Source organism: Galeopterus variegatus, unplaced genomic scaffold (genome assembly GCF_000696425.1).
Source record: "Galeopterus variegatus unplaced genomic scaffold, G_variegatus-3.0.2 Scaffold1944, whole genome shotgun sequence".
NCBI lineage: Eukaryota > Metazoa > Chordata > Mammalia > Dermoptera > Cynocephalidae > Galeopterus > Galeopterus variegatus.
This window is the reverse complement of record NW_007728055.1, coordinates 233,777-246,049: the sequence shown is the minus strand read 5'-3', so window position 1 is coordinate 246,049 and position 12,273 is coordinate 233,777. Positions and strand designations below refer to the sequence as shown.

General features: G+C 33.8%; 1 protein-coding gene across 1 annotated transcript in view; it reads right to left on the bottom strand.

The window, feature by feature from the left end:
• SYCP2 (synaptonemal complex protein 2) overlaps positions 1-12,273 on the bottom strand; it is a 59,273-nt gene that overhangs the window by 28,902 nt on the left and 18,098 nt on the right. The window contains exons 14-18 of the mRNA XM_008579701.1: positions 6,005-6,153; positions 5,097-5,171; positions 4,486-4,632; positions 1,815-1,914; positions 818-978 (exon numbers count right to left, since the gene is read on the bottom strand). Coding sequence (XP_008577923.1) covers positions 818-978; positions 1,815-1,914; positions 4,486-4,632; positions 5,097-5,171; positions 6,005-6,153 — 632 coding nt within the window. The remainder of the gene's footprint in view (positions 1-817; positions 979-1,814; positions 1,915-4,485; positions 4,633-5,096; positions 5,172-6,004; positions 6,154-12,273) is intronic.

Here is a 12,273-nt window from a genome sequence, read left to right as displayed (position 1 = left end):
ATGAGAAACACACCATCTTCATACTCCAGAGGAAACAAAACCTATCAGGCATTCCTCATCTACAAACTTATCTGTATCTCTAATCACCTCCTGTTATCCCAAGAAACCATTTTCTCTAATCCATTCCCTGCTCTGTCCCTTCAACTACCTGGAATGAATACCCTTCTCAATAGCCACTTGATTAACCTTTATTGACCCTTCAAAAATCAACTCACTCTCCATCATCTCCTTAGAAATCATCTCCTGATCTTCACCCTCCCCTCCAGCTACAGAGTTAGGCATCTGCCCCTCCACTGGGTTCCTACTGCATCCTATATGTACATCTGAGAAATTTTATATTATATGGTAATTACTTATTAATCTGTTTAATTCCCATGCTAGACATTGAGATACTTAGGGACGTGTATCTCACATTTCTATACCAGAGCCTTCCACATAGCAGACACTAATTTGTATAATAAACTACAAAATGATGGCAAATCCATTTCTCTGACCAAATGTGTAAATCAGTTATAGTGAATGGATATTCATTAGTTTTATTGTAAGCACAATAAGTGAATCATATACCAAAAGGACCCTACTTTCAAGGACAATAAATGATATCTAGAAAAAAAAGTAGGGGGCCAGCCTGTGGCTCACTTGGGAGACTGTAGTGCTGATAACACCAAGTCAAGGATCCCCTTACTGGTCATCTTTAAAAAAAAAAGTAATACTTTAAACAAAGTGAAACACTTACTGTTTGCAAAAGAAATTAGCTCAACATATATTTCTACAATAACTTGATAAAAATTTATTTTAAAAATACTTTCAAAGTTACTTTGTCTGTATTATCTCCGCTATATCTTCCTTCAGATGATCTAGATTTAAGTGATATAGCATTATCTGCTCCATTTTCCAGTGTTTTAGAAACACCAGATTTTTCCGCAGAACTCATCATTTGCAGTGGTGGTTTAATTCTTTTTCGTCTTCGTGGTGTTGCTAAAAAGGATAACAAAGGACTGCTAGTTTTTTTTTTCTTACGTACAGCTATTATTGAGGTACTTTTCAGATGAGGAAACTAAGAAAGGTCCTAGGATGGTTGGGTGGTTCCCAGGTTTCTGGCTTAGATGAATAAGTGCATATAAATGCCATTTATCAAGACAACAAGTAGAGAAAAAAATGGCAGGGAGGGTAGAAAGACGAATTCAATTTTGGACCTATTAAGTTTGAGGAGCCTATCAGATATTAGGCAATTGCCCAGTAGGCACCTGGATTTTTGGAGTGGAAGGTCAATATTAAAGTGTCATAAACACTAAATAAGACCTTTTTTTAAAGCAACTAGGTACACAGTATCAGAACTGTTTTTAACTTTTATTTAGCTGTTAGTATGTGCCAGGCACTGTCTAAATGTTTCACAAGATTCCTTGTTGAATGAATGATTTTTATTTAATCTTCTAAACAATTTGATGAGGTAGAAACTTTAGTTATATTTTATAGAAAGGAAACTAGTTTGAAATTTAGCTAGAGGATAATAATTTGTACAAAATACAAACCTGGGAGTAGGGAACTTCAATCTTTTAACTACTATGTTATACTGCCTCCTGCTAAAATTATGATAAATTATGAATACTGAATATTAATATTTTGAACACTGCTTATATGTCAATACCCATTATACCTTTCTTCCCATCAGAAGACACCTGTGGTTCATATTTTATCAATTTTTATATCCTCCACTTATCCTCTAGGTAAATTATGACCAGAATTTCCCTGAGTTAAAAAATGCCTTCTTTAAAATATACTTGTTAGAAATCTTTTAAGACTATAAAACTTACACGTGTTGGTCAAAAGTATTGGACTTCTCACAATGTATCTATCTGCACCAGGAACAATCATTGACGCTTCAGACATTTTTCTTTTGCTAGGAGTAATTTTCTTAAACCATGAGAAACAACCATAGTAAGCACACATTCTCTTTGGAAATTAAATATCCTACAATTTTACTCCTAACATTTTGCCTTGATTACATGCAAAAGATTGGATAAATAAAATAAATAAAAAGGTTCTTATAAAGAACATAATATCCAGAAATTTCTGTGTTTAAAGTTAACTAGAAGGATTTTATCCTTTTATTTGGTATTGAATAAGTAGCCAAAAAAAGAAATATTGTTTTAAAGGATATTTATAAAATATCCAGACTTATGAAATACAGTACCTTTTTTACATGTTGGCCGAAAATATTTTAACATTGAGTTTAGTTTACCAATGGCTCACAATTCCCTATTCTATTTCATGAAAATGATATTCGGGTACTTATTTATGTAAAATTATTTTGAATGCTTTCATAGTTCTTCAAAACTTTCACACATTTTTGAAAATTACATTAATAATCTGTGAAGACTAAACTGAGTTTGAAATAAAAAGCTACATGAATTTAGAGATTCTGTGGCACATAAGCTAGTGGTTCCAGTGAAGATTTGTATTTTCCCACATCATCCCAGAGTGATTTATAAGAGCAACAGAAGTAGATAAGCACAGGCAGGGACTGCAGAATATAGGAGTTTCAGAGGGTGCAATATAAAGGAGTAGATGATGACATGCTACAGAGGCATAGGAAGAACTGTTTTTTAAAAAGGCAACTTTCCCTAAACAGAGAAAAAAAAAACTGATGGAATTGTGAATAGGTATATTTGTGAGATGTTAGGGAAGGGTGGGGAGGATACTTAAAGAAAGAATCCTAAGATTAGCCAGAAAACAAGCTTCTAAACCAGTATTCTTTTTAAAGAAATTACAGTTCCTTGTGGTACAATGAATGGGACCTGAAAAGTTACTTATTCATAAAACACCTCAGTTAATCCTTATTTAAAACATAGTAGGTATTTAACAATAGTACGATGTTTTTCAAATTTTACTGTTTAAGACCTTTACCTTTCCCAGAGTTTATGACTTAATAGATTTAAGGTCTAAGAATCTGCATTTTTAATAAGCACCCAACATGATACTGATATAAGGACACCAAAGATAGGTTTTTCAGTGTAATTTTCTAGGGGAAATAAAAGATGAAATTTTTAATTTAATTGAGAACACAAGACTAAAGGAGAAAATAGTAACATAAACATGCCAAAATGTATGGAAGAGCCTATGGGAGTTATAGTTGCCTAAAGGTGAGTGATTAGTAAAAACTGAAATAATCAGAAAAATCTCCATGAAGAAGTTGAAAATGAACCAAGATTTACAAATTTAAGTATGCTTTAGATGAGTAATGGTAAAAAAGGAACAAACAATGTGAATGAAGATCTAGAGGCTTGAATGAACATGGTGTACAAAGAGACAGTAAAGCAAATGAACTTACTACAGTGGAGAATATATACTATAATTTTAATAGAAAGAGTAAAATTAGGGCCGGCCCGGTGGCGCACTGGATAGTGCGCCGCTTGGGAAGCGCAGCGGCACTCCCGCCCGAGGGTTCGGATCCCACATACAGACCGGTTCCCGCTCACTGGCTCAGCGAGGCGCAGGAGCAACACCGAGGTTTGCGATCCCGTTGCCGGTCCCCGGTCCGGTACGGGGGCAACACTGAGGGTTGCGATCCATTGCCGGACACGGAAAAAAAAAAAAAAAAAAAAAAAAAAAAAAAAAAAAAAAAAAAGAGTAAAATTAAATTTTAGTTCTCAAAACTGAGTCAAAATGTATTGAGTCGGTGTGATAAACACAGAAATCATGACACTTGAGCAGAAGAATGCAACAGGATACTGATATTTAAGAAAAATCACTGGTATACCCTATGGAGTAGCTCATAGGATGAAGCAATGGTGTCAAAGACCAATTAGGAAGCAGCTGTATCAACCTAGCTGTGCTGAGTAATGGTAGAAGGAATAAGGCAGAAAGAATTTGAGAGATACTATGAAAGAACAACCACACTAGTACCTTCGTTCTAGATATGGGGGAGAGAAAAGGCTGGAATCAAGGATATAGCAAGAAAAATTAATGAAATATAATTGAAATATGGAGGCAGATGAAGGAGAGGACCTTAAAAAAGAGAGGGCTGTCTACAATGTCAAGTGTCATAGCAAAGTATGAAAAAGAAGGCTAAGAAATGGTTCTATTAAGATATGGCCTAAAGGAAGTCTTCAATGGAGGAGAAGAAGTAAAAGTACTTAATATTTAGCTTTTTTTCTTCATGCAAATAAATATAACATTATAAATTTGTATTATAAATTACAGTCAAATGTAATGATAGAACAGAAAGGATAAAAAGTGGTACTTACTATCCTATGTATCCCTAACTTAAAATTTACATATAGCCCCTAATCCCTACATAAACACAGTTTGCTAAAGTGCTGTCTTTTGTTTGCATTTGTAAAAGCGGAGGAGAGGGACTCTAAACGTGATTGATCAAGGCCATTAACATATAAATTCTATATACTTTTTTTTTTCTGTACCTGTATATAGCAATGATTTCATCTATGGTAGTTTTATAAACAAGTATTTTGACACCATATTTACCTCAAGCTGACTATTTTTTCTGTCCTCTTGATTACTGTTTTTGATATAGTTTGGAGATTTAGCAAATTCCTTTTGGGGGTTAGATTTTTCTTTTAAACTAACAAATTCTTCTTTGGCTGATGAGATTTGACTTTCTGGCACTAGAATCTGTTGAAGAATGAAAAAAGGTATTTGAAACTGCAAACCAAAGGAAGTTCTCAAAAATCACTAGATGTCTTAATAAAGCTCCAAATCTCACATTTACAAATGTCAACACTTTCCCTCTTCCATCTATGTACTGTTATAATTTTTATAAAGTGATCCAACAAAAAGTACCCACTTTTTCAAATGTTAATAGGAATAAAATAATCTTTGGAATTAGTTAAATAACATATACTTCTAATTTTTAAAGCTACCAAAACTGGTATTTATTAATAATGTTGTACTCTCTATATTAAAATTAATTATCATTAATAACATGTTTTTAAAATCATATAAGTTTTATTGGAGCACTGTTTATATTGAGACCATTTGTTTAGATATTTACCCTTTAACCTAAACTTTATTAGTGTGCTATTATTTAGGGTTAAACTTAGCCACATGATAAAAATCAAGTAAGTCAGAGACATTACCTGTGATCCACTTGCATCAAAAAGTATATGCACAGATGTTTTGACAACTGAAATACCTTGTTTTCTGGTAAATTCCTAAAATTAAATTAATTCAAAGTGATGTCATTTTTTTCATTTCCTTTCTATTTTTCCAGATGTCATTTTCTTTCCATTTAATAAAATTATTTCCTGTTTCCTTCCAAAATTGCCACATTATCCTAAATCATTACTTTGCATATATGAATACCTTCTCAGAACACTTCAATTATTCCCCACTAACCACAGTCTCCTTAGCTTGCCATTTTGATCCTTCTATAAGGGTTCCTCATAAATATATCCTCTGCTGTTTTTCAACATAAATCTTTTGCACTATCCAAACTTGTCAACAGAATATCTCACCAAACCATCACATGAACTGTCACCTTAGATTCTCAGTTAAACAATATCTGGCTCATGTCTTCCGCAATCCTGGAAAGCATCTAAATTCTACCTTTTGACTTCAAAGGTCATTTCAAGCTCAATCTCCACAATAATGCCTTCCCTTCAAACTGACTCTTAATGACCACTGTCTTTCTTCAATTTCTATGATTTATTTTCCCTAGGCCAATTATTTAGTTCTTCTGAGGTATCCTTTGTGTAATTATTACAATGTTTAATATCTTGAAAATAGTGCTTTGTCTCATTTCACTTTTGAGCAGCTTCTGCTAATTTTGTCATCTGAAATCTTTTCTAATAGATATCTCAAAGTGATGGTTAACAAGTTGATGGCTATTCCACAGTACAAGTTTAAATAACTAAAATCTACATGTCATAGTAAGAATTCTAGAATGGAAAAAAAAAAAAAAAAGCAATGAAACTTATAGCCCCAAATTGAATTTCCAGAATAATGAAAATGGTAAATATTTATTTAAAAAAGTTTAAAAACTTACCCTATATTTATTTGCACCAAAAATTTTTTGAGTTGCATTAGTGATTTCTAATGATGCATCAAAATACAAAAGCAATTCTTTCCCTTCTCTTTTACTAAGTTTTAGTATATTTTTCAGAATTATGGTCAGTAGCTTCTTTGATTCTCTCACTGTACACAAACAAATCACACTGATTAGGTTATATAAATTTCTATGATACCAGTCTATAGGAGTACTATAAATGAGAAAAGCATGCCACATAAAAATTAAAATTAATTTAATCAAAATTCATACTTTAAAAAATGAACAGTGTCAAAATTAATCGATTCTGGTACTACCTATTTAAACAAATCACATCAATTTACATTTTAGAGTCTCAATGTCCTGATTTATAGTTACAGGGTAATGACATAACTAATGTGATAAAGCCCCAAATAGGTTGTGAACTTTAACAGATTCTTAATAAAATATTTCTTGAAGATGTCTGACAAAGTATTTTCTTAATTTTAAAAAGCCAAACAAAAAATAACTTTAATTTCAGACAATTACTCTATTTCTAGGCATAAACATGTATTTAAACATTTCTATTAAATCTATAGTTGTTATAAATATATCAGTAGATAATAATATTTGATAAAAATTAAGTGAAGGAAATTGTGGGTGAGAAGGATATAGTCCTTATCCTTAATAAACTTATTAATCTAGTGCAAAGAAAATACTTTAAGTGCCAGTTTATAAGAAGTATTGACACTCCATCCCCCAAAATAGTTACCAAAAAATTACCTGGCACTGAGTTAATATGCCTGTATTATGGACTGTATTATAATGTGCCTGTATTATGGCCCCCAGCACCAGGGGCCACCATGCTCCTGTCCTACCTCTGATGGGCTCCTGTTGTTGGCTAAAAAGTCTCCACACCTGCCCCTAGTGTATACTTTTGGGCAGGAGAAAAACATCCTGAGGGAGAAGGACCACACAAATTAGGGAAATTTAACTCTACAATTGAAAAAGCTCTGCAGGCCACTCTATGATATGCCCTAAGGGACAAATATCCTTATCACATAAAATTTTCTGATTCTTATGAGGCTTGTCCAAGCAGAAATATTTCATAAAATTTTATAAAATTTTCTGATTCTTATGTGACTTGCCCAAGCAGAAAATGTTTTATTTGCTTTTGCAAGTATATGGTCATGAAATTTCCACAGTAATGCCCTTTGATAGTACTAAGAATTAATATTTGATGGTACTAAGAATTATTAATTGTTTGAATATAGTGGTGACACAGTTTCTCTCAAAGAGTGCTAGTAATTTTTTAAAAAAGAGAGTCATGAAATTTCAACAGTAACAAGTTTTCTGGTTTCAAAGATGAAAATTTAGGTGGGTTTAAAGATGATAATATTTCACAGTGCTGGGAAAACTGGATATCCATATGTAGAAGAATGAAACTTGATGCATACCTCTTGCCATATGCCAAAATCAACACAAAATGGATTAAAGACTTAAATATAAGATCTGAAAGTTTAAAACTCATAGAAGAAAACATAGGAGAAACACTCCAGGATGTAGGATTGGGCAAAGACTTTATGAATGAGACCCCAAAAGCACAGACAACAAAAGAAAAACTAAACAAATGGGATTATATCAAATTAAATAGCTTATGCACAGCAAAGGACACAATCAACAGAGTGAAAAGACAACCTACAGAATGAGAGAAAATTTGCAAACTATGCATCCCACAAGGGGTTAATATCCAGAATATATAGAGCTCAAAAACTTTACAGTAAAAAAAAAAAATAATAATCCAATTAAAAAATGGGCAAAGGAGCTAAATAGACTTTTCTCAAAGAAGGACATACAAATGGCCAACAGGTATACGAAAAAATGCTCAACATCACTAATTATCAGGGAAATGCAAATCAAAACCACTTTGATATATCATCTCACCCCAGTTAGACTGGCTATTATTAAAAAGAGAATAACAAATGCTGATGAGGATGTGGAGAAAAGGGAACATTTCTGCAGTGTTGGTGGGACTGTAAATTAGTACAGCCATTATGGAGAACACTATGGAGGTTCCTCAAACAAGTACAGATAGAACTACCATATGATCCAGCAATCCCACTACTGGGTATATATCCAGAGGACTGGAAATCATCATGTTGAAGGGATACCTGCACTCCCATGGTTATTGTAGCTCTATTTACGATAGCCAGGCTATGGAACCAACCTAAATGTGTCATCAATGGATGACTGGATAAATATGGTATATACACACCACGGAATACTACTCAGTCATAAAAAAAAAAAAAATGAAATTCTGCCATTTGCAGCAACATGGATGGGCCTGGAGAAAAACAACCCTGGTGTAGAAAGAGAAATACTGCACGTCCTCACTCATAAGTGACAACTGAATCCATAAATAAACAAATAAACAATAAAGAAAGAGAGAAAGAAACAAACAACAATCACAATAATACTTTGAACTTTTAGGAGAGAAAAAAACTGTGGTTACTTGAGGTGGAAAAGAAGAGGGGAGTGGGAGGGGGGTTAACGAGGATTTGGTTAAAGGGCACAAAGAATGATTATGTACTGTAACAATGAATAAGCTAACTATCCTGATCTGACCATCACACATTGTACACAACTATTAAAATTCAACTTTGTACTACACATATATGTGTAATAAATTATCTTTTAAAAGCTTCTTAAAAATTAAAAAATTTTCATGCTTTGATAATGAAGATTATTTATAATCCTTATATATATTTTTGCAGATTGTTTTATGCCTTTGATATGCATTTAATTTTTTTCTGTAGCTTACTGTGAACTTATTTTAAGTGAAATATTTTTTTTCACTGCTTATATGCACATACTATTAGAATTACTTCAAATTTGCTGCTTTATACCTGCTTGTACAAAGATTTGTCTACATATATTGTAACTACCTATATAAGAATTTATTGATATTTGTTATTTTTTTTTATTGCTTTGTTGAAATTTCTGATATTTGCTCTGACTACCTGGACTAGATCACCGTTTGTTTTGCTTTTTAATTAGTCAGCAATATTACTGACATGCAAAAAACTTCCTGTTTTGTTGCTTGTTATAAAATCTAACTATTTGTGGATATCAAACATCTCAGGATTTTATAACATATTTAGATATTTCTATATAATTCCAGTATACTGTACTTACATGAATATAATATGTTTTCTCCTCCAAAGCCATTATTAAAAACATTTTAATCCATACATAAAGAACTTTTTATAGAAGTATCCTCATAAAATTAGAATGCGTTATATATTGGCAAATAGATCTTAAAAACCAAGCTTTAACTTACATTAAAAAAGTGGTAATAATTTTTTCATCCAATTACACAAAAATATATTTGATGAGATGCAAAAGACAGAACTTTATCAGGAAGTGATGGCAATGATTGACACGAATCAGTTCACGTTAATTGAATATGAAACAAAGGGGAGAGGAGATCCCAAAGATATTAAGAAGCAGGAATGAATAAAAGTAGGAAATGATTAACTAGGGGAGAGGAAACAGTCAAGAATGGCTTCTATATTTGTGGAATCTGGCAAATTATCATACCATTTGTCAAGATAGAGAAAAAAAGGAGGAGTTCTTTGGGGTATTATTATGAGTTTGATTTCAGATATAGGTTTTAGATGTTTGTGAAAATATCTTACTCACACCTGCATCTAGAGTCCAGCTGAGAAATTAGAAAAAAATATTAAAAAATAAAGTGTGATCAACAGTGTCAAATGTGGGGGAAGGGTCAGTATAAGGACTTTAGTGTGTATACTGACATCATTATCTTGACATCTGAAATTTCAGTGGAGCAACAATATAAACAGAATGCAACGAGAACAGGAATAAATAGGAAGAGAAGGAAAGGGTTAGTAAAAACTATTTTTTCAAAATTGGCTATGAATGGAAAAAAAGATAGCTAGCGGAAGACAGAGGAGCTAAGAAGGCTTTTGGTTTTAAGATGTAGACATTTGAGCTGATTTATATGCTGAAAGAAAAGAGCTATTGAGAGAGAGAGAGAGAGAGAGAGAGAGAGAGAGAGAGAGAGAGAGAGAAGATACAAGAGATATAAATTGATGGAGCAAAGACCTAGAGAATGTGAATGGAGAATTCAGAGAAATTAACCTTCAACAAGAATAGATATATCTCTTCCTTTTACAGGAGAAATAAAGAAGGATATAGATGCAAAGATGTTTGGAGATGGAGGATCTAAAGGGCCAAATTTTATAGGCATTCTTACTTTAAAAATGTCATGTTTTTCTGCATTATATTATCATAGTGAAAGAGGGAAAAGCAAGACTCTTAAAGACCATTATAAAAATTTAAATATCTGCTATTAGAGAACTGGAGAGGGGAAGTGACTATGGGCATGGAAGATTTCCAAGTAGCAGTGAGAGAGAGTCCTAAGTTGGAAGTCAAAGACTTCCACTTCTGGGTAAGATGTAGTTTATTGTGACAGGCCAATTTCCTGCCCCCCCCCCATTAGAAGCATTAAAAAATCATACATTTAAAGGTGTGAGAGAACTATGGATGTAACAAGATCTCCAGTTTTTATTTTTCTCTAAGGACATTTGCCAATTCTGTTTGTAGGCTAAGGAAGAGAACCTCTGCTGGAGCAAAAACAAATCAGCAAGTATTCAGTGATCAGTAGGACCAGGAAACTTACAGACTTTAAAGGCATGACCGATTTTCTGTTCCTTGTGAGACAGTACAAGGAGCTGGACCCAAAATGCTAAAAGGCAGAGTTAACTCTCCAGTACTCTCACGGACTTAGAAGCAAAGTACTGACTAAAATAGGAGCCAGCCTCAAGCATATGAGGGGTCTTCAAAAAGTTCATAAAAGATTCATATTATCTTTTAATTCTATTTTTCCACAAACTTTTTGAAGTACACTCATATAGTCAGTTTCTCTCTCAAAACATCTGCCAGATTTTAGACTGAGCAGCGTAAGAGGCTGGAGAATTAAGCTGAAATCCTCTGAAAGGCAGAACAGTAACTCCCACAATCTCTTAGGTTCAGAAGCTAACAAGCTCACATTCAAAAGACCGGAATGACCAACACCAAGGAACAGAGGCGAATAAGACAGACAATAATTCTACTAAAACTATAGAACCAAACATGGACCAGCATCCATGATTAGACTGAAATGATCAGCTCTTCACCCTCTCTGCCTAATAAAAAAGAAGAAATCCCCTCTGGTGTAATAACGACCTGAAGTCTCTATAGTTCTTTTATAGGTAATGTCTATTATAGAATTACTTGACATGGAAAGAGACAACAATGTATAACTGATTGAGAGGAAACAACAGACTCTGAAGAAGACCTACATATGATTCAGATACTACACTTAGTAGATGTGATATGGACCTTAAAATAAATATGCGTAAGAAAAAATAAAAAGACAAAATAGAAAGAAATAAGTGATTCTGGCAGATAATTCTATGAAATCTACTATAAAACAAGTTAAAAGATAGAGGGCATATATATAAAAAACTGTCTCCATAAAATACTTTATGGTAAAGTGCTCTGGACCCCCAAGCCAGGGTGGTGGGGGGCCAAGAGCTTCAGCCACATCCCTCCAACATCTTCAAGCAGCCCAGTGATGACCACCAAGCCATCACCAGAAACACCCTTGGAATGAGGGGCATGCTACGGGCCTCAACCATGCCCCCACTTCCCCTCTCTCCCTCCCCAACAACTGTTCCACAACAACACCTTAGAACGAGGCATGGAGCCAGGGGAAGCCAAACCCAGCTGCAATCAGGTAAAGAGCACACCAAAAACACCATTTCCACATGGGTAGCCCACCATAGCCACCACAATTGCCATAACTGCTTCAAAAGTGGCTACTCTCTACAGCAGCAGTCACAGCCACCATGCAGATGGCACGCCAGACTCTCAACTGCATTGACACAAGGAGAGGCACCAGCGGAGACCGAAAAAGAAAGAAGTCCTCTCTGTACACAATGCACACTCCAGACTAATAGAAGAAGCATCTGATTTACAATAATAGGGGAGAAGTTGATCACACCTGCCTCAATACTGGACAGATCATCTGGGCAACAAACAAACAGAGGAACAGTTAATATATAAGATGGAGAGAACAAATCTGATTATTAGAGGGGAGAGGGGAAGGGGAGAGCTTGGGTAAGGGGCATAAAGAATAAGTATAATTTGTAACAATTAATATGCTAATAAAAATAAATTTAAAAAAATTTTAAATACTTCATGGTGAGAAAAATGAAGGATTC